Genomic DNA, 23,836 nt, shown 5'->3' with positions numbered 1-23,836 from the left:
TGTCTTGGGTGTTGAAAGCCAGGGTACATTTTTAGCTAGGCTTATATAGGCCCTAGGGCCAATATCCTAGTACCTAGCTCAACAGGGGCACAGGAAAATAATTTTCTTGGGTGGGGAAAGCCAGGGTACCTTTTTGGCTAGGCTTATATAGGCCCATAACCTAGTACCTACCTATGAACCTGTAAAATGATTACAAGCGAAGTCTGATGCTTTCATTATAAATCTGTAATGCATTTTCCTCAAAGCAGTGTTGTACAAAATGTAGTACCCTTACCATAGGGCTGAGGTCATGGCTGAAAATGTTCCAGAAGTTCCTTAACAATGCAGAAAGAAAATCATATTAGATGTGTCATTTGTTTATTTTTTTACATGAAAGCATGTGTGTTCAGTTCTCATTGATTTTATTTATTAATTTTTAGAGCATAATATACTACGTGATTCATTCTGTGAAACTAGAAGACTGGCTGAGTAATGAAACCATACAGGAATCTCTGAGACCCTGTGTTGCACCAAACTATGTTGATAGTGATCCGACTTTTAACCACAACATTGATGAAGATTATGACCATGTGATGGGAGGAATCACACTGTCTTCATTCTGCAATGTATACCTTAACTGGATCCAGTATTGTGGAACCCGTAGAGACAAGGTAAGACTGACACAGAAAAAAAAGTCTTTGTTCATGTTAGTCATGCTTTGGATGTCAAGATTTAATTGTCTTTTGGCTGATTATATTAAAACAGTAATTTCTCATGTTGATATTCTTGTGCTTCATTTGACTGGTTTTGTCATTGAGATGCTGAATATTAAAAGTGTTTGAAACCATCACAGCTTTTGTCTTAGTGTAGCAATGTGTGCAGATTTCTGCCTGTGGAGTCTGTGTTAAATGTGCTTAGATGAGCTTTATTATTTATTTTTGGAAGACAGCATGTCTACTCATATGCTGATGCATTTGTATAGTTCAGTTGATTTGGTAGTTGAGCCATGTTTCTTTGTCCCCTGGTAAGAGTGACATTCAGACAGCTAAACGTATCATCATCATCCCCCCCTTTCCCTTTTTGTACATGGGGTTGGTGTGTCACATCAACTGTTGAAATTTGTCTCTCGATTTAGTGTTACTCTCCTACCTTCTGTGACAGTCATGGCTGATTGTATCAGGGGCTTGTCTCACACATTTCATCCATCTCTTTGGGGGAGGCCCTCATTACCTCTTGGCTTCTTTCTCTCTCTCTCATATTTTCTTCAGCAGGCTGTTGTCCTCTTTCCTGCATATGTGCCTGAACCGCCATAATCTGTTCTCTTTCACCTTCTCTGCAATTGTGACTACATGGGCTTCTGCTCTTATGTTCTCTTGTCTTCAACTTTCTGACAATATGCATCTTAACATCCACCTCAGGCACTTTATCTCCATTACCCCTAGCTTCCTCAACTGCTCTGCCTTTACTGCCCAGGTTTATGAACTGTACAGCAGTACTGATCGCACCACTGTTTTGTACACCTTACTTTTCAGCTTTTTTAGTATCCTTCTGTCATACACTACACCTGACACTTTGTGACAGTTGGCTGCAGCCCCTCTTGACCTCCTTATTCAGACTTCTCTTCTCTGCTACCTCTTCCAGATACTTGAAGGTGTTAATCTGTTCCACTATTTTACATTTATATTAATGTTTAGCGTCTTCAGATTTCCCCCATTTACTGCCTTATCTGTACACAGTTTTATCCTGTGTACCATCAGTTTTGCATTTCATTCCCCTTGCCATTTGCTGAAGTTTTTGTTCAGAGTCTGTCTGTAATGCCACATTGTTTGCAGGCAATAGCTTTGTTGATCTGTCCCCTCAGGTCTGTTTGCTAATGTAGTCATTCATCAGTATGAACAACAGTGATCTCAGAACTGAAACGTGATGCACACCCTCTCCAACTGGGAACCCCCTCTGTGAGTCTGAAGACTGTTCATACTTGTCACTGGGTCCTTTTACATAGCATGCGGTAATTCTGTCAGTGTCTTAAGGACTTTATAATTCTGTCAGTGTCTTAAGGACTGTAAACTATCATAGGATTGTTCAAATCAGCTTTCTTGGCACCTTGCCATATGCTTTCTCCAAGTCTAAGAATGCCCAGTTAAACTTTTTCTTCATCTGTACTTTTTTTCTCAACTGTCTCACTGCAAGCATTGGGTTGGTTGGGCTGCATTCTGATATGACTCCAGACTGCTCATCTCCTGTCTTACCTTTTACTACTGTGTGATTCATTTATCAATCACCCTTTCCAGAACTTTCCCACAGTGTGACAAGAATTTGATAACTCTGTATCGCCCACAGTTGTGAATGTCCCCTTTGTTCTTGTACACTGACACTAGCATGCTTATTCTCATCATCTGGGATATGCCTTTCTCTTCATACTGCTTTGAGTACCCTCGGGAGCTATTTCTACCCAAACTCAATGTGTTAAGTTCTTGATTATGAATCTGGATAGTAAGGTACAGACTATGAAAATATTTTTGTTCCCCTTGATTCTGTATGTTAGCCAGTAGTATTTCTATCAAGTGCATGATAAATTATTGCAAGTAAAGCAAGAACTGAATAATTTTATGTGAGAAGGAAAGAACTTGACATTAAGTAAGTTAAGATGATCCTATCAACAGAGCAAGGGACATGGGATTTGTTGATTTAAATGGGTACTTTAAGGCTTTGCAGTTAAGGCTGTTGTATATACTTATAGGTAGAGTGATATAAATCAAAATGGGAAGATGTGATGATGAGGCAGGTAGAGATTATCAAAGATAAGATAGCAAAACGTTGTTTTATTGGGCACAGGTTTAAAGGAAGAAGAAAAACAGCCAGATAGAGCATTGTATGTATGAAGTGGAATATATGTTGATGTCCTTCTATTCACATGCTGCAGTATTCATCACATAAGGGAGTCCACCTCCGGCGGACTCGTACATCTGGCCAGTATCCAGAAGCCTTCATGCTACTGTGAGGTACGTGTATGTCAGCCATAAAGAGACGTTGGATGTAAAGCGGACGTCAGCATGCACCTACCCCAGAACTTTTCTCACATCTATTTCACGTGCTAAATGTTTGTGTCACTGTTTTTCTAAATATAGCTTAAGATAAGCTAGCGGACTCCTGAGGGTCTTAGGGAGAAAGGATTTATAAATAGGGCACTCTGTGTGGTTGTGTTCTGGGCCTAAGCAAAACGGACAAAGCTTGTGGGCGTCTTTATGTGGAATCTGCCTTCCACACTGACACTTCCCTTCCCTAGCTGACATGAACCCAACAAACAAGCAGCATCAAAAAAAATTTAATAAGACAAAACCCCAATGGGGACTTGTCTGAAACCTCGAACACAGCAGATCTGGCAAGCGAACATGTGAAAGAGGCGATCAGATAGATGGCAGAAAAGTTCGGAGGTAGGTGCGTGTTGGCATCCGCTTTATACCCAACGTCTCTTTATGGCCAACACACACATACCTCGCAGTAGCATGAAGGCTTTTGGATACTGGCCAGATGTACGAGTCCACCGGAGGTAGGCTCCCTTATATTATTACTGTAGCATATAGAAGAGAGGGGCATCTATGGTTATGGTAAGATTTTACACAACTATTCTATTTACTGAAATGCATAAGTACTATCATGCAAGTGATAGCACAAAAACAAAAATCTCAGAAGGAAACCATTTTTTTTTTTGCAGTCCAGTCATTAAAACCCCACCACACATTTGTATATAACTAGTGGTGTTACAGAAAGGGGGTTTCTAAGGTAAAGTGTAGGGTTATGGTTCATCCCCTCCATGCACCTCCTTACTAATGCATGCTAACCCTAATCCTGCATCTTACCCAAGAAAATCCTTTTCTATAACTCTGTCAACACAAGATACTTGGACACACAGAAACATGCGCACACACATGCACATTTGATTTTCTGTTCCTCCAGTGTCTTTAGAATTCAATGAATGCAATACTCAGTGGCATGTAAGTATCATTCATGCCATTGATGAGCAGTCAAAGTGTCGGATGGTACAGTAAAAAAAAAAAAAATAAGTTGGAGAGGGGATGGAATAAGGAGATTTTGCCAGTACGGGTCTGAAATAAAGGGCTAGAGAGTAGACAAGAGACTTTGAGAATTAACTGGAGAATAATAGCCAAGGAACTGAAGTATTGTGAGGAAGTTACCCTGGGATTGGGGGGGGGGGTGAGACTAAGAGAATGGGAGTAAGCTAAAGAACTGTTTGTGTTGCATGGTAAAGATATGCTGATGTGTCAGAGAATAATTGCGTAAAATAAATAGAGAGAGCGGAGTGATAGGTGAGTGGCCTCCCCTGGTGGAATATTTGTAACTGGGAACAGATAGCGTTGTAAAAAGGGGATAATTAGTAGGGGGTAAGAATTGTACATTGTAATTATTAAAATCAACCTGAGAAAAGGTTATGTGGGTAGATTACAAAAGTTCAGTGTGGGACGTGTCCAGAACTTCAAAATATGTGACTAAATCAAGAAGCTTTAGACTATTTGTATGGAAATGCTTATGTATATATTTTATACCATGGTAGATTGCAAATGATCTTCATTTTAGGTTCAGTGTGCGAGCAGTGAGGGCAACTGGGAGCATGTATTTTGGGGATATGCAAAGTCAATGAAGTTTAGAGATGCATTGCTAAATACCTAGGGCAGATGCTGGGCAAACATTGAAAGTTACTAAAAAGATAATGCTGCTAAATTGTTGTAGAGGAGCTAGAATGTCGGTATGTGTGAACACTTTATTAACTTTAATTATGTTAGTCAAAAAAAACAATGGCTAGAAAGTTGAAATCAAAGATGCCAAATCAACTTTGGAAGATGTGCAAGGTATTGTAAGGGAAATGAGGTAGTTGTTTGGGACTATTACCTGGTCAACAGGGACTAAAATGGTGGAGAATAAGGGAATGTTGAGGAGAATTGAAAATAGCACAAACATTATAGTAGTGAATGGCAGATATGTTTATTGGTTGGAAAAAGGCAGTGGATTGAAATGTTAAAGTTCAAGTTTATGAAAAAAGAAACACAGGTATATAAATTCATTAGTTGTAGTGTGATAGCATGGTGATGGTTTTTGATACAGGCTGTTTGATGAATTGTGAGTTTAACAAAGCTGTGTTAAAAAATTAAAGGCATTAAAAAGTTTAGTCAACTCCTGTTTAACCAATATTTTTTTTAAGTGACTTTGTCCTTTCCTGTTATATAATGGCTACTTCCTTTCATCACACAAGGGTAGACAAACACTGGGAAATGTTACTAGTTATGAAATATTTACTGTAGACTTTGTATATTAATTAACTGGTAAAGCAATTGAAATATTAACATTTGTTTTTATAGTCTAGCTAATACAAAAAATGTATGCTGCCTTTACATAAACTGGATCCTCTGTGACCATAGATCTTGTATGCTTAAGCTTGAAATTTCTGTGTGTAATTTGTCTCCTAGATAAAAGTCCATGCTGCTTACATTGATCTGCCTGAAGCATTTGACACTATACTTTGCGACAAAATCATACTTTGGCTTAGGGGTTGCCAAAGTAGCTTGTGTTTACAGTTGACTGGATGAGCTTGCACAACAAATAAGAATGTGAGGGCTGCTGTCCTCACCATCTTTTGTCACCAGCAGTGTCTCTCAAGGCTCTCTGCTAGGACCACTCCTTTTTTTGTCCTCTTGTACTCCACTGTCCAAACCGACTTCCAAATGTACTGCTGACTCATTTAGGAACGTTAGCCTTACCCCAGTGTTCACTGACAACACAGCACCTAACATTACACAACAATGGGACAATAGAAGTGACAGTGAGCTCAGAATATGTAGCTTTCTGGAATCTGGCAGTAAATAAATGAGTGAATACATAAAAAAAAAGAGTTACGTACTTTACCATAACTTGGAATCTGTGCTATTCATTGTCATTACTCATCACGGATGGGTGTAGGATCCAACATTGGATCCGAGCCGGCAACTAGAAAGACTGCTCCTGAGCTCAAGGTCCTCCCCTTCCCAAGATCCCTTGCTACCCACAACCCTCAGATTGAGTTTACTGGATAGTAAAAGGAGGCAGTGAATACTGCCTAAAAAAATGAAAGGATACTAAGGGATATGTCCTTCACTAACTCCCAAATCAGAAGGAGGGTGGGGAATGTGATGAATAATGACAATGGATAGCACAGATTCCAAGTTATTGAAAGTACATAACTCTCTATCTGATGCTATCCGTGTCATTATTGATCATGGATGGGTCAGAGTCCCCATCTACTAATAACCCTGGGAGGCCTCATGGAAGGATATGCTGGAGCACAGAAGAAGCCAAAGGAAGCCCTGTTCCTGGACACCAAGTCTAATTTGTAATGTGCAACAAAAGTATGAGGATTAGACCAAGTAGTAGCAGCACAAGTCTTGTCTAAATAAAGTTTAGCCAAGAAGGCAGATGATGTGGCTAATGACCTAGTAGAGTGAGCTTTGACTGGTATGGTGAGCTCCAGGTGTCTGCTTTCATAAATATAAGTACAGCTGTCAATCCAATGGAAACCACTTGACTTCTTCTGGCCTGAGAAAAAGCAACAAAAATCTTATTAGACTTTCAAAAAAATTTTGTCTGTTTGAGGTAAAAATGTAACTGCCAATGAACATCCAAACAATGCAACTGATATTCTCCTTTACTGGAAAAATTAAGGAAAAAGACAGGATGTTGAATTGACTGATTAAGATTTGCTACCTTAAGGACAAAGGAAAAATTGATCCTGAGAGACACACTATCCTTATGGAATACCATGAAAGGAGGCTTTATGCACAGAAGCTGCAATTTGGAGACCCTCGTGGCTGAAGTAACGGCCACCAAAAAGGCCGTCTTCCAGGACAGGAATTTAAGGTCACAGGTTGCTGCAGGCTCAAAAGGTTTCTGCATCAGAGACTGCAGCACCAAAGTGAGATCCAAAGGAGGGGAGGGATCCTATACTGGAGGTCTGAGTAGAAAGATCCATTTAAGGAAGGCCTTACACAGCCTAGAAGAAAAGGTGGGACTTTCGCTTAGATGGAAGTTGGAGATAATGGCCAGTTGGAGTTTAATCTTAAACAAATGACCCCACTGTTGAAAAAGAGAGGCCAGGAATGATGAGATGTCAGGGACAGAAGCTGAAAAAAGGTATAGATTGCATTGTTTTGCCTAGATAGAAAATCTCCTCCATTTGCTAGACTACAACTTTTTGGTCGACGTTTTTTGAGAAGCCAGAATAATGGTCTTAACCGGGGAGGGGAGCCTGGACTGGGAAAGAAGCATTGGAATCGGAGTTACCAAGCAGTCAGATGAAGGGACTGAAGGCTGGGAAGAGGAAGCCCCCAAGGATGGGAAATGAGATCTTGAATGGGATCTAATATCCAAGGCGGATATTTCAGATGAGACCAAAGGAGGGAAAACCATGCCTGACGAGGCCATAAGGGGGCAATGAGGATGAGAGAAGTCTTCAGGCAACAAGCTATCTGTAAGACTTTGGGAATGAAGGGAGTTGGGGGGAAAGGTGTACAGAAGACCTGACAGCCAGTTGTGAACTGGAGTATCCCTGTGTGACTCCCCCATTGGGAGGATCAGGGCAAAGTATTTGCTGCATTTGAGACTGACCGGAGAGGCAAAAAGATCGCAGCAAGGGAGACCCCAGAGGTTGAATATTCGATTTGCCACTTGACAAATTCAGAGACCACTCATGAGGACATGAGGACTCGGAATAAATCTGCTGAGTTTGTCGGCTAATACGTTGGAACTGCCGAGAATATTCATCGCAAGAAAAAAGTGCCTGGAAGACATCGCTCATTCCCACACACTCACAGGGGATAAGACCGTGTTTCCCCCTGCTTGTTGATGTACCAGACAACCGCCATGTTGTCTGCTGAATTGCAATGGTCCCAAGAGGGAAACCATCTTGGAAGGCTTGCAGTGGGAAGCAGAAGGACTGTTCTTATCTTCAGGACATTGATGTGCAAATTGGTCTCTAAGGGGGGACCACATGCCTTAGACTGTTCTTCCCCGATAATGCCCCCCCAAGAGGTGTCCATGGTCAGTCGTGGCTTTGGGTTGGGGAAGACTGAAGGGTCTGCCTAGAAGAAGGTCCTGAGCATGGCGCTACCAAGCAAGGTGACGTTTGCAGATTTGAAGAAATCTTGACAGTCATGGATAGGGGATGAAGGTGTGCTGACCATTGCACCGCAAGGGTCCATTGTAGAATTCGCATGTGATATCTGGCGAGAGGGACTAACTGAATCGCCGCCGCCATTGAACCTACCACCTGCAAGATTAAATGAACTGAGGGACATTCCAGAGCCAGAAGAAGATGGACCTGTTCCTGAATCATCTCAACTCTGCATGGGGGAAGTGCTGCAGTCGCTGATACCGTGTCCAGAAGGACCCTGATAAATTCCAGGCTCATACACAGGGCAAGATGAGATTTGAGCAGGTTGACTGTCATACTTAAATCCTGATAGAGAGTGTGTGTGTAATCCATGGCCAGAATGAGTTGATGCCTTGTGGGTGCTGTGAGGAGCCAATTGTCCAGGTATGGAAAGACCTGGAAACCTTGCAGCTGGAGGTGGGCTGGTACCACTGCCATACATTTGTTAAACACCCGGTGGGGTGAGGTGAGTCCAAAGAGCAGGGAACTGAACTGATAGTGATTGGCCCCCAGCCAGAAGTGCAGGTATCTCCTGGAACGTCCGTCAATTTTGATGTGATAGTAAGCGTCCTTGAGATCCACTGAGCACATCCAATCATCCTTGCACAAAAGAGGCAGAATGGACTGAACAGTGACCATCCGGAACTTCTACTTCATGACCGACAAATTTAAAACTGAATGGGACGTAGGTCCCCGGTCTTTTTGGGCACCAAAAAAAGCGAGAGTAAGTTCTAGACCTTCGTTGCCCTATTTGGACCTTCTGGATGGCTCTTTTTTTGAATGAGGTCTCGAACCTCTAGAAGAGCTAACTCCCTTTGGTGGGGTGGAACATCCAATAGAGATTTTTGAGTTGGAGAGGGCTGAAAAATGGGTATGAAGTAACCCTTGGACAAGATGTTTAACACCCACTGATCCTCGGAAATACTTGCCCAGGGTAGTGGGTGGAGGGAGAGATGACCCCTGACTGCCTCCAGGGCAGAACAACTGAGCAGCACTTAAGCAGCACTAAGGGGAGGGTTTTCCGAGAAGGGTTTCTGGGAGCCCTGATTCTCCGGACCCCCTCTGCCTCGGGGGTGGTGTCCACTGTCAAACCTCCCTGTCCCCGGCCAGAGGAAAGAGGATTCCTATGGAGCATCCTGGAAGGAAGACTGAGACCTGTGGAACCACAGTTTCTTACTACCCCTCTGATTTTTGGAAAAGGATCGTTGGGCAGTAGAGAACCTAATCCCGACCGCAGACAGAGTCTTTCCCCCCTGCTCGCGATGGGTTAAAGTTTCTTTGACCAAAGGACCAAACAAAGTTGACCCATTGAAAGTGGCATTTGTGAATGACGCCTTAAAGTTTACTGCAAACCCACAAAGGCGAAGCCAGGCATGACACCTAATGGCAATGCCAGTGTCCACCACTTGAGATGTGGCCTCCACCGCATTGGAGATCAGCTGCATCGAGGCATTAACTAGGGGAGTAAGAGTAGACAGCTTTGGAGAGACCAATTTAAGGCTCTCTGGAGGCAGTAACTCAGAAAGGGAAGTGGAGAGTTCTGATACCACGTCCCTTTGCAGCCAGGTAAAGTGTGCCATGTAGTTGGTTACCATCAGTCTGAAAGTAGCTGAAGCAAACACATGCTTCCCAAAATAGTCAGTCGCCGGAGACTTCCTGTTCGGGAGAAGGACTGTGGAGCTATGTCCAGCGAGCTCCTATTTTTGTAACTGCAGCCACCACAGTAGCATCAAAGGGGAATGCCTTTGCTCCAAAAAGCCTTTGCTTGGGGTGACTTGGGAACTTATCAGCTTTCTTGGGAACTGGTTCCATTGCGCCAGGCTCCTTCCACACCCTGCTGGATATGAGCTGCATGAGCTCTTCAGCAGGGGGAGACACCCAGGTAGAAGATTGGGCCCATCCCGCAGGCCTTCAGGAACACTGATTCCTCTGAAGATGAGGTGGGGGAAGACCAGCCATCTTGCTGTTTAAGGATCTCGAGTATGTCCCCAAAGGACATCTCCTCAGTTGGAAGTCTGGGGGACCCATCTCCTTGCTTGAAATCCCTGTCTTCAGTAAGGGATGTTTGAGAGAACTCTAAGTGCCTCCTCTTGCACATCCTCTTCCAAGGAGGGTCCTCCACAGTGGGCTCTGGGGGGGACTCACAAGAGGAAGGGACCCCAATGGGGGCAATACCCGTCTGAAAGCACTCATGGGAGAGCTGATGCTGATAGGATGAGAAGTTCTCACAGCCCAACATAGAGCGAGGCTGGGGAGGATCCATAGCCAAGGTAGAGGCAGCTGTCCATCCAGAGACTGTCCTTTCTATCGCCCAGAAAGCCGATGGGCTGGACAAGGCCCCTCCCTTCCCACTGACCGCAGCCGATCAGCATAGAAGGGGTGACCCCAATGCAGCACCAATATCCCCGGACAGTATTGGCCTCGAGCTGTCCAAAGCGGAGGCCCCCAAAGGGGGGAAATGGTCCGAAAGCTCCAGTCCCAACCCCACTCGCAGTTGAACCCCACAAACTTCGCATTGCCGAGGTGCTGCCAGCTCCGAGGGCAACAGATCTGAACCCACCAGGGACCCAGATTGTGTGGGAAGGGAAGCAGTGCCCGACACTGCTGGCCTCTCCCTAGGGATGCCCTGATCCTGGGGGACCAAACCCAGATGGGTCAGTCGGGGGAGAGGAGTTCCTTGGATCGCAAAGATCCCCTGGGCAAGTGGACAGGGGATGGCAGCAAGCCTAGCTCAGTTTGGGCTTTGAGAAAGCTCCTAGTCATCCTATCTATATCTGAGGGGAGCAGACTCCTGGTGGAATGGGAAGATAATGAGGAATGACCCGACCTAGATGAAGGCTTACAGTCTCGAGAAGGAGACCTGCTGGAAGGTCCAGGATCCAATCTCCTAGGTCTGGAGGGGGAGCCTTCAGTAGCGATCAGATCCAACAAAACAGTCGGACCCGAGGGTTGCTTGGATCCGAGGACATAGAGGATATCATGGTCGGATCAAAAAGGGAGGCCGAATTTGAGGGGAGTCTTGGTCGGTTCAGATTCAAGAACCTCCAAGGCTTTCAGGTCTCGGATCCGACAGTGGAAGCTGGGGCTCTTGGAGCAGAAGAGTCTGGATCTGAACCTGGGGAGGCTGGTCTCAGATCCGGGGAGTTGTGATCTGAGAGCCTCGGCTTTTTGGTGGGAGAATTCCCTTGAGGACGAAGACTTCCTCTCAGGATCCAAGGGAGGTTTAGAAGGGGAACCTGAAACCAAGGGAACCCCTTTTGGCAACTCTTTCAGCAGGAGCTTATTTCTGCAGTCCAGGAGAACCCTGGGGTTGACTCCGGCACAAATGTCACATTCAACCTCCAGATGTGGCTCTCCCAGACAGTACACACACTCCTGGTGCAAGTCGGAATGCAGCATTTTCCAACTGGATGAGGAGCACCCTTTAAAGCCAGTGGGCTTTTCAGACATCACACACACACACACACACGCACACACACGCACACACACGCACACGCACACACACGCACACACACGCACACACACTACACACACTACACACAACACACAACAAGGGGGGTGGCAGGAACGAGGTAGAGCAGGGGGAAAAAAAAGGAAGATAGAAGGTACCTAAGAGTGGGAAGAACAAGGTCGGGAACCCAGGAATGACCTAGCAAAAACTACCCAAACATGCTACCTGGAGGGCAGGAAATTATAGAAAGAGTTCGGAGGCGGTAGAAGACTAATAGAAAAAAGGAGAGAACCCCAAAGAAAGGGAAAAAGTATATATCTTAAAAATGTGAAACTTGAGCTGCAGGAAGCACATCTTCAAATCAAGGCAAATGATATCTGAGGGTTGTGGATAGCAAGGGATTTTGGGAAGGAGAGGAGCTTGAGCTCAGGAGCTGTCTTTCTAGTTGCCAGCTCAGATCCAGTGTCAGATCCTACACCTATCCGTAATCAATAATAACACAGATAGCATCAGATCAGCTTTATACACTGTTGACGGACAAAAACTAAAATCTGGCAAAGTAGTAAAAAGCCGTTGCAGTCCTTATAGATGATGACCTTTCATTTGATACCCATGAAGCCACTGTGTCCCTAAAGCATATGGACAGTTCCACCTGATCCTCTTTGGGTTTAGTGCCATGGCAGAAAGGAAGTTGTCTCCCTTTATACAGCCATTATCAAACCAGTTATGGAATACTGTACCCTGTCTTGTCATCTACTCACTTGTCATCTGGTGCAGTTACACAAAGTACAAAGATTACTCACAAGGACTAACAGAGTGCACCCCCTCCTTCCCACCACCTTTTTCTCTCTGCTGTGTATAATTCATACCTTTAGAAGGAATTTGACGACTACATGAGCATCTGAACCTGCATACAAGTAGTCTGAGAGGCTATAAACTGATGGGTGCATGCTTCTGTCATATTTTTTCCACAGTAGTAGAGTTAAGAATGCAAATACCTCTTATGAAAATTGTTAGTCATTCATTTGAGACTACACTTGAATGGCGTAGTGTACATTCCAAGAAAGACTGCATAATGGCATTTGCAAAGGAGATTCTTAACTGTAACGGTGTTAACCAAAAAAGAAGTTACTTTGAACCCTCAGTGGTAAGACACTCTTGTTTCTCCTTTTGATATTTAGTTGTGAAATATAATCATATTGCTTCTAGTAGGAATTTCTTAACAGTAATACTGCTAAAGAAACAATTAAGTTGAACCGAGAAGTGCCAAGATGCAGAGTTTACCTTCCACAGCAAAACAGGGAGAATTAAAGTACACTTGATTCTAGAAGAAACCTTCTTCCTTTCTGATCATTTGGTAATAGCAATGTATTGCTTTCTTCCATAGTAGCATGATTTTTTTGTTATTCGGTTGAAATTGTACATTTTGATAAACCCTTCATTACTTTGTGAGTGTATATGTAATTATTATTTGAAACCCACTGTCAACATACTTATTGTCAGTTAAGACAGAATGTTGTTGTTCTTTACTATAAAAACTGTAACTGCCAAGAAAAATGCAGTAAGTTTAGATATTTTATGAAGTAGGACTGTTATAGTATAAGTATTTACTTAAACAGGCACTCTTGGAAATGGTTATTAATCAAGTCAGATTTGCTGTCTTTGAGGAGAATAAAATTGGAGTTCGTCCGTGTTGTATAGAGGGATAAAGTCTTGATTACACCCAAGGTGACCTGAGTTTGAATAGCAGCTTCAGCAGTGGAGAAGGTTTGGGTGTAGGTGGATGAGAGTGCGTGAGTGACTTATGCTGGCTGGTCCATCCTTTGAAGGAGGGATGGTGGTGATCCTAGTCAGCCAATTTGCTGCTGTGCTGGTGGAAGCTTACATGACATCAAGGTCACATAACTGGGGGATGTGGGTTTAGTGGTCCCAAGTTAACGACTGTAGTCTTTGTAGGGTTTATGTCTAAAACCACACATCAGTGGAGGGCATCAAATGCCAGTGCAGTGTTGTGGGAGCTCACATTAGCCAGCTGTGGCAGGGTTAAAACCATGCATATACACCATCATTGCTTTGCCAATGAGAGTGAAAGCCACTGCCATGGCTGCTTTTATGACTTAACTTTGGCCTGCTGTTGCCCTTTATTGTGGAATACCATTAACAGGAGAGTGAATGGGTATGGCTGATAGGGGAAGATTTAATGGTAATCAGGCATGGTGGCAAAAAGAGCATAGACAAAATGTGTAATACAATTTGTAAATGTAGTCTGATAACTCAGGAATACACAAAGAGCCTAAGCAGTAGGAAGAAGGGCATGCTTCATGCACCTATCTCTGAAGAAATCATTGGTTGAAGGAAGTACAAATATACACTTTATAAGTAGTATCCTGCCTGTGTCTGAATAAACACAGTTTGCTGCTGACTCAGGTAAGCACTGTACTTTACATTGCATTATGTGTGATATTTCTGAAGACATTGAATGGCTATTAAATAGGCTAGCTGTTGTGTGGTAGCGCATAACAGAATGGTATAATACTAGACTGGTCCAATGATATATGGGTATAGTGTCCAACTGCCTTATCAGTGATCTCAGTAAAGATAACAGCTTGGGTAGAGAATAGTGGCTTTCTATTTCTTAAGGGTGTTTTTTGGTTTGAGGAACTTACGAAGTCAGCACACTCTGCTGCCCTTTAGTAATAGAAAAAAAACTGCTTTCGTTAATTGGTTTCCAAGGCATTCTGAGCATACCGCGGTGCATATGTATCATTGAATCAGAATTAACAAAGCTACATCTCTGCCACCCCGTTATTTTATTTATTTATTTTTGCATAAGGTAAAAATTAAAAAAGTTCAAGTCTGCATTTTTATGGCTGTTTCTTTAGTATCACTTTCTAACCCAAAACACTTAGGGAAAAATGTGTTACACCTTATCAACAGTGGTCCTAGCCTAAAACTTAAACAGTAACCCACAGTGTGAAAGTAGATGATTTCAAGTCAGACTGCTGACCAGTCATGAGTGGAGTCCCACAGGGACTGGTCCTGGGTCCTCTCCTGTTTTGGTGTCTACTTCTCAGAAGTCCAGGCCAACACAAAGGGACTCTGGCTGACAAAGTTTGCAGACGATTGCAAGTTGGGAGCCGTTAGTAACTCCCCAAGTGTTGACATCCTACAGAAAGGCCTCACTGAGACCAATGACTGGTGTCAGAACCATGGCCTTAAGCTCAGTGCCAAAAATGTCTCGTCATCCCCTTTGGGAAAAACCCAGTTCCCATGATTTACCACATCGATGGTAGTCCACTGAACACAGAAGGCGTTATAAGAGATCTGGGAACACAGGCTGACAGCAACCTCTCTTTTGATCACCACATTGCCACTGTGGTCAGAAAGTCTTTCTATGTGCACATTTCATTACTAAGGGTTTTGCATCCAGGAAGAAAGAGGTCATTGTCTCCCACTACGCTTCCCTCATTAGGCCACTCATTGAGTACAATGCCCCATTTGGCATGTACCTCACTAGACACCTGCAACAACTGGAGAGGCCGCAAAAGTACCTCACAAAGAGGATCCTAGGCTTTAAACACTTGTCCTATATGGACAGGCTCAAAAAACTCCAACTATTGTCTGTCTCATATCGCCTACTTAGAGGTGATCTTTGCTTGACTTGCAAAGGCCATGTCTGACCCAGCTCTGTTAGAAATGCTACATCTAAAGAAATCCCAACCCTCTGCACCACATGCTCCTGAGACCTCAGCCTCATTACCACAATCAGCAGAACGTGCTGGAGGGACAGGTTCATAACCCAGAGGCTGCCCATGCTATGGAATAGACTTCCCATACATGTCAAACAGAACACCTCACTTGCCGTCTTCAAGAGACATCTTGATGAGTGAATGGGAAATAGAAAATTCACCCCAGGGATCATTCCAGTAACAATACTCTACATAGGCACTGGGAACTAAGGTCAGGTGGCACGATGCCAGGGTAATCCTATGAGTTAGGCTTGTAAAGGCCATTAGCTTGGCACACACCTATGAACTTACGAACAGCAAGAAAAATTATATCAGACATTGTGTTTTAATGGGCAAACACTTAGGCCATTAATTATGCATTCTTTTATTTATTTATTTTATTTGCATACATACTTGATGTGTTGCAAACACGTACACATACCATATATTAAAACCCACATGTGTACATGTTACGTATGGGATACATCCATGTATATGAGCTGGTGCTGGTCTTACAAATTGCATTAGGGAATATGTGCCTTTGCATGGTAAATGGGATCTAACTTCCTGTCATCCTAACATAAAAAAAGTGCCCCAAAGCAGGCTGTGTAAAATAAAAAGCATTTTACAAGTAGCTTTCATTTTTGTAAAAGCAGCATTCTTAAATGTTTTCCAGTTTAAATTAGATTCAGTCATAAGTTGTGGTGCATGGTAGGCTAGCAGGTAGTGCCATATGTGCAGACTAACTAAAACTGCAGCTTAGGCTGATGTGTCCTAGGTGAGTTTGGAGTATGCTTGGTGAGGTTTAAAATGCTCTTCGGCCAATAGCCCAGTAACGAGCTATGAACCTAGCAGGTAGTGATTTCTGTTTTATTTTGTTTTTTGTATGAGTATATGTTTGTGTATTTAAGTATGTTTGATTTATTCTTGTATTTTAGACTTTGGACAGTGAATTGAATTCTTTACTTGTTACCCTGTGCTTTGGACTCTGTATTCTGGGACGTAGAGCATTAGGAACAGCCTCGCACAGTATGTCTGCCAGGTAAGGAATATGCAGATCTACAATTTGGGTAGTTAGTTTTACTTCAATTCACTTTTGTTGATTTTTATTAAGTATTTTGGAGGTTGCTGTGTTTCCTGGTAAGTAAATAGTATGATTTTGTGTTTATTGCTGATCTTTCTCAGACTGCACACAGAAAAATCTTCACAGAAACAGTCATCCTGCCACCAGAGGGGAGTTCTTCATGTTATTGCTTGATTTTTCTTCTTCTTCTTAGATTATTAGACGAATGACATAAAATAAGAAGTGAAATATCCTCCTTTGGTCTCTTCTGCCACTAAACAGTGGAAATCAAACTAAGCTGTTTTGTAGATTTCCATTGTGAATTTCTGCATTGTATTTGGACTATTGTCTTCCTTTTTGCTTTCTCCTTTATAAAACTTTTCTTTCCTTATGTAATTTTAATCTTTAGCTGTACTCTAACCATATTTTCACAGTATGGTTGAGTCCAAAATATAGTTGTGGCAAAATAGCCATTGTGTGTATATGTGCTGGGGCCTGTCCTTTTCCCTGATTATTTTTTAAACTGTTTGATGATATGTAGTCCAATCTCACCTACATTCTTACCCATGGGTTCGGAGCCGAATGTCGGCTCCGACTCGGCCAAAACTTTTCTCGCTCGAAGTCTTTCTATTGGCTGGGCTAAGATGGTATCCTATGCTGCACTGCTCTGTATCCCCAGATCTCGTTTGCCGCTCGTGTAGCTCGGACGTGGTCTCGCTCTTGGCTGTGGCTAAGTTCCCTTTTTTCTTCATTATTAGAGAAGTGCTTTAAAACAAAAAGCTATTTTAATAGCTATTGTGTGTTCTGGTCTTGTATGGTGAAAAAGTTTTTTCTGTGGTATCCCCTAGCTGTTTCCAACGGGCTAGGCCCGTTTCAGTTAGAGGACCTAGTCTGTCCCTTGCTTCCTTGTGTTATATTTTTTACAGGTCTAAAACCATTTAAAGTAGAGGTTTTAGTCTTACCCTCCTGTGTTGTGCCAAAGGATCATTTTAGTTAGAGATCTTGAGGTTTTTGTTTGTGGTAGTGTTTTTCCCGCCTTGTGACCGTTTTACCATTAGTACTGTTGTCAGTTATTGTTGTCTTTGGTGCCTTGTGGTAGCTAACTATGTCCAAAGATTCTAAGGAGCATAAGCCCTCTGGCTTCAAGAAAATGCTCTAGGTGCAACTATAAAATGTCCATTGCAGATAGACAATTCTGTCTGTGTGTATTGTCTGGGAGCAATCCATCTCCAGGAGTCATGCAGTTTCCGTCATGCGATTAGTCCGAGAGTTCTTAAGGAAAGCAAGAATAAGTTGATTTTGAAGGAACTTCTGAAACCCTCCTTCGAGGAGGGTCTGGAAACTGCTTCCAGCTCCAAGACTAAATCTTCGAAATCAAAAAAGAGATCTCCGGCTCCATCGGTCTCCTCGGAGCCACCGGAGAAAGTAGCAAAGTCTGCTTCAACATCCTCGGCTCCATTGTCCTCGAGGCCGCAGGAAGTGTCTGTGGTTATGGAATCGGCATCGGCTCCAATCATTTTGGAACCTATTCGTAGCCAATCGCCTAGCATTAGGCCAGCATCTCCTCCTCGCAGGTCCCCTTCAGAGAGGAGGTCTCGATCTCCCTCTCTATCCTCTTAAATCCTCCAGGACCTTATCAGATGTGGACGTCGATAGAGTGGTGCAGAGACTCCTTCAATCACCGGTTTTGGCTAAATTGTTCTCGGCTCCGGAGCCCATCCTTCAACCTGCTTCGATACTTCTCTTCCGAGCGTATCTCAGCTTTCGGAGCCGGAGTGCTCTGCTCCGTGTGATGTCCCTAGGTCAGTTCCGACAGCCCCTCCTGGCGTATCGGGGCCGACGTCAGCTCCGACCCCATCGGTGCCATCCACGGGGTTCAGGACTCAGGATTCTTCAGTCGGATCAGAGGGAGAGGCTTCGGGTCACCTTTCAGTTCCTAGTCTCCCTCTCTGTGCTTCGGCGCGGGAAAGTCTGACTCCTGTCATGGTTTCGGAGGCTGGTTACTCCTTGGGCTCAGGGGGACCGGCCTTCGAAGCCATGCGGAGTGTGCTGGCCAGGTCATCAGTGGCATCATGTGGGTCGGTCACTCTGTCCCCTACTACACTGGTGCAGGTCTCTGATCGCCATCTATCTCTAGACAGCGGAGTCCCAAGGCCTCAGGGTACCGCCATGAGTGGTCCCCACATATCTGAGGGCCCCTCAGAGTCCTTGCCTGAGGAGCCACCCAGAAAGAAGACGTGCAAGAGGAAGCACATAGATTCCCAGGATGAGTCTCTCACATCAGACACCGACCTCGAGGAATCGGAGGGGTCCCCCAAGTCATCCTCTGAGGATGTTTCTTTCTCTGACATCTTAGAGATTTTGAAACAAAGAGGTGACTGGCCATCCAAAGCCCCCTCCGAGGAGGAATCGGTCTTCCTGAAGGCCTTTGGTGCTCAGCCCACCACCTCCTGGGGATCTCCACCCTTTGAAGAGTTCCTGGATTTGGTCTGTCGAAGGGTGTGGGAGACCCCTGACTCTGTGGAACCAGTCCCCAGGAGACCCAATAAATTTTTGTCTGCTCCTCCTGGTAAGGAATTTCTGTCCAAGGGAGTCCCTGTGGATGCCATGGTAGTGGCAGCGGCCACTCAGAAGGAATTAGCAGAGACTTCTTCCACCGTCCATCCTCCTAACAAGGAGTCTAGGACCATGGACCGCTACGGGAAGCATACCCTTTCTTCAGCGACCTTTACCTTATGGTCACTGAATTATTTATCTCACTTTACACGGCTCCAGAGAGATCTCCTCAAGGAACTTGGAGATACTCTCATGGGTAACGTTTCTGAGGCGGTGACCCAGATGGTGAATGCTTAGATGTCTACCCTTAATTCCATCGTTAACTCTTCCATGAGGCTGATCTCATATGCAGCCGATGGAGCGAGTAGGGCAGCAAGTTCAGGAGTAGCTCTTAGGAGACAGGCCTGGATGCGCCTTTGTCATTTCACGGAGGCCTTCAAGTGTTCATTCACCGACACCCCTTTCGATGGTTCCTCTTTGTTCGGAACCAAGGTGAAAGACACCCTCACCAGGTGTGAGCAGGAGGGAAAAACTCTGCTGTAGGAGTCAGTTTTTCCCTTCCCTCTAGGCCTTTTCCCAAGGCCCAGGGGGGGTGGCAAGATGTGGTTCAAGAAATCACAGAGGTTTTTTCCCGGTGCACAAGGTGAGCCCTCCCCTCCAGAGGCAGAGGAGGGGGTGGTTATTCAGGGAGATGTCGCCCTAGAGGCAGAGGAGGACCCCGCAACTTGTGAGACCACGATTCCTTTCATGGTTCTCCCTACTGCCGCTCCTGATGGGAGGCCCGACTGTGCGTTTCCAGAGCCAGTTGGAGGTCGAATCTCGTTATACCCAGAGGCCTGGCAAGACATCACCCAGTACCACTGGGTTCTACGAATAATTTCCGGAGGATATGTCATCCCCTTCTCATCAAATCCCCCTCCAATCAAGAAAATCCCAGATGTTCCACCCAGTCAAAGGGATTACGCAGCTGCAGAAGTTTCAAAGCTGCTAGAAAAAGGAGCCATCCAACATGTCCCCTCAGACCAGATCAGATTAGGGACTTACTCAAGATTCTTTTTGGTGCCGAAAAGGACAGGGGACCTGAGACCCATATTAGATCTCAGCCAATTGAACACCCACGTGCAAATGTCCAAGATGTTCTTCGTCTTCCCTTGCTGCAGTCCTGACTGCAGTGGCGTTCTGAGATTTTTCTTCTCAAACCGGAGTTTCAAACCGAATACAGAGTTGTAGTAACTTGGGAAAACATTTTTTTTTTTCTTGCCTCAGTATTTAACGATGTCAGAAAAAAGTGAATAACTGTATTTCTTGTGGGAAAACTGTTCTTCCCTCTCTTCCCTCTCTGTTGCCAAAGCCTCTTTTAGAAAGAAAGCCAAGTTCAGCCTCTGTAGAGCTTCTCCTTCTCCTAGCATTCTGTGCCTAAGCCTACTTGTAATAGCAAAAATGGCAGAAGATTTGATTACTCTGATTTAGAGGTTTCTATGCCCCACCTGATAAGAGGCCTAGGGTGGAACAGGAGTTTGATAGTTTTGAACAGTCAGAGACTCTTCCAGCCACATTCCATGCACTTTAAATGGGAAGGCCAAAGATTACTCTGGCTTAGGAAAAGAATTTTTTGCCCCCATTTTTTGCCCCAGCACTGTCCTGTGTGTATGAATGTGGTGGAGGATGTTGTGTGAGGGATGTTTTTGCAGAGGCTCTGAACCCTGATTCCTTGCCTCCTCCTGCTGTTAAGCCTGATAGGTATTATAGGGTTAAATAGCTTATTCAAGAGTAGGTAAGGACCCACCCAAGGACCCGAGGGGTTTGGGCCTAAAGGTGTTAAAGCTTCTGTGGAAAATCCTGTACCCCTCTGATAAAGAGGCAGGGCTTTGGATAGGTGGGGTAACATTATCAGTTCTCTGCATTGCCCTTGCTTTATCTTATCTACTGCAGAGTATTCACAAGGTTCTGGCTCTCAGCTAGCTTACTTCTCAGGCTTCAAGGCATTCAAATTTATCCTTACTTGCACGACCGCCTGACTGGGCTCAAAAAGGAACACACCTTCTACAGCATCTGGAATATGTCATAGCAGTGCTAAGATGCCTAGGGTATTTCTCATCAGTCGCTGACTGCAAAGGACAGTCCTTCAGCATTAGGGGTTCATGGGCATCTTGTATTCTGGTTCTTCCCAATGCCAAACTGCATATGAGGAAGCTGCAATGGTATCTCAAAAATGTATGGACACAGCACTGCCAAGATTTGACACTGTCATTCAAAAAAATACCTTGCCTTCAAAAGGAATTCTTGTGGTGGGCTCAGGAATGTCACCTAAACTGCTTGGGAGCTCATCTAAATGGAGTGGATACAACAAGACGTGGCCCAGTGGCCTGCCAGACTACAGCATCTACATATCAAGGAGATGTTAGCAGTCCAGTTTGCATTTGATGCGTTCAAAGGAGTTACTCTTTCCCAGGGCAGGTGTTGATTCTGACAGACAACACAACTGTCAACTCTTCAGGTTTCTGCCAGGAGGTCAAGAAGAACTCCCAGATGTATTTTAGCAGATGTTATGGATCTCCAAATAGTGAAACTGGATCTCTTGGGAATTCAGATATCAGACATACTGAATGGAAAAGGACAGACATAGATCTGTTAAGCTTCTCAACCCACCACCACCAAACAACCCATTGCACAAGTATTTCACAAACACACAGCATGAAGTGCTTGTTCTGGAAACTGGTTGGAAAAGCCTTCATGTCTATGCCTTCTATGCCCTACCTCTTCTTCCAAAGGTTCCACTAAAGGTCAGCAGAGGGACAGACCACAGGATGAGGATTTTTGATGGCGGCAGATTGGCCTGGCAACACTGGTACCCACTTCTAGAGTCTTGTAAAGCCTCCATGGCCTTTACCCTCTGATTCTCATCTGTTTATCTCAGAAGGGCGGTCATCTGCTCAATGTCAAGCTTCCATCTCTTCATCTCACAGCTTGGCATATTCTGTGTTGAAGCATGAGATTTCAGAGCCTAATTTGTGTGGCTCTTCAATATCTTACTGAATTATTGGACAAAAGGTTTGTCTTTCTTCCATAAAGATCATCTTGCTGCAATTTTCAGCTCCACTATGATTGTGACACCTTTGTTTTTATCCTTTTGTTCAAGCAGTTTCTAGCTACTGCTGAATTTGTCATGGAAGTCATGGAAGAGACTGCTTTTCTGTTGGCTTACTTCTGCAAGAAGTGTGTGAGGAGTTACTGCCTTATGGGCAGTAGAGAGCTTTTTTTTTTTTCCATAAGGACAGGGTATCATTCATACTAATCTCCTCCTTTATGCTAAGGTGGTTTTCTAGTGTGGCTTTAAACCAAACTATTCATTTGCCTCGTTTTGCATTGCATTTTGTTATTCCCATCATGGCAAGGTACCAGCTGGGATTTAGGCCTCATTCCACTAGGGCTACTGCCACTTCAACAGCATTACAGCTGTTTTACAAGGCATGTTGTCAGCTCCTGCTACTTTTTATAATGCCAGCAGCCTTACCTCTCTGCTTTGGATTCTACCCAATTGTCAGGACTGAGCAAGGGAAGAAGGCGAAGAACATAGTACAGTTTGTACCTACCATAAATGTAGATGTTGTTTGCATTTATATATATTACTGTATATATTGTACATGTTTTTTTTTGGTGTTGGTTGTTTTGGGACTTGTCTTTTGTCTTCCTGGATCTCTGGGCAAGAAAAAGACTGAAAGAATGGCGTCGGTCATGCGCGTAGTACCCTGGCGCGCTGGCGTCAGTCGTCTAAGAAACACCACCGGCGATCGTCAACTCTCTCTGGTATCCGGCGACTGGGGCGCGGACTATACCCAATTGTCAGGACTGCAGCAAGGGAATCCTCGAACATCTACATTTATGGTAGGTACAAAACTGTACTTTCTGAATGGTTACATTGCAGTCTATTCTCCCATTGTTGGCAAAAGAAGTGTGGATGTGCTCCATCGACCTCAAGGATGCTTACTACCACATCAAGATGGACAGGGCATCCAGAAGTCACCTACGCTTCTGGCTGGGAGCCAGTCATTTTCAGTTTCGAGCCCTGCCCTTTGGTCTCACCACAGCCCCCAGGGTGTTTACCAAATGCATGGCACTGGTGACTGCTCACTTGAGATGTTAGGGATTCCAAGTGTTTCCATATCTGGACGACTGGCTCCTTACTGCCACCACCAGGCATCTACTGATTCAGACCAGGGACGCTACTATAAACCTATGTCAACAGCTGGGCATCACATTGAACTGGGAAAAATCTGCCTTGTTGCCCTCACAGTGTGTCACTTTTATAGGCGCAGAACTAGACATCATCCTCATGTGGGCGTTTCTACCACAGGAAAGAATCAGAGTCCTACAACAACAAGTTCATGCCTTGCTCCCCCTGAGAAGAGCAAAGGCAAGATGGGTCCTCCAACTATTGGGGACAATGGCTGCAACAATTATGTTAGTCCCTCTGGCAAGGTTACATATGAGACTCCTTCAGTGGCTACTTTTTGCCCAGTGGTCTCTCCAATGTCTTCCACTTTCTTACCCTATACTACTCACGGAAAGGTGCAAACAGGATCTCAGTTGGTGGCTTCGCACTGACAACCTGAATGCAGGAAAGCCCTTTGTTCCTGCACCCCCGATTGCCACTGTGACCACGGATGCCTCCCAGATTGGGGGGGGGGCATTATCTAGGCAGGACAGTCCAAGGCACGTGGCAAGAGCACGAGATGCATCTGCATATCAGTGTCCTGGAGATGAAAGCTGTGCTACTAGCGTTGCAAGCACTTCAGAGCTTTCTTCCTCTCGGGACTTTTGCAATCCACTCGAGCAGTATTTCAGTGGTGTGGTATGTGAAC

The 23,836-nt window shown here is 44.4% G+C and overlaps 1 protein-coding gene across 2 annotated transcripts in view; it reads left to right on the top strand.

Moving 5' to 3' along the window:
• PCNX3 (pecanex 3) overlaps positions 1 to 23,836 on the top strand; it is a 2,517,385-nt gene that overhangs the window by 2,157,257 nt on the left and 336,292 nt on the right. For both annotated transcript variants that reach the window (XM_044060478.1, XM_044060477.1), the window contains exons 28-29: positions 420 to 650; positions 16,294 to 16,397. In XM_044060478.1, coding sequence (XP_043916413.1) covers positions 420 to 650; positions 16,294 to 16,397 — 335 coding nt within the window. The remainder of the gene's footprint in view (positions 1 to 419; positions 651 to 16,293; positions 16,398 to 23,836) is intronic.

This window comes from Protopterus annectens, chromosome 2.part0 (assembly GCF_019279795.1).
Source record: "Protopterus annectens isolate FY-2018-M chromosome 2.part0, PAN1.0, whole genome shotgun sequence".
In the NCBI taxonomy this organism is placed as follows: Eukaryota; Metazoa; Chordata; order Ceratodontiformes; family Protopteridae; genus Protopterus; species Protopterus annectens.
This window is presented reverse-complemented; position numbering and strand designations above follow the sequence as displayed.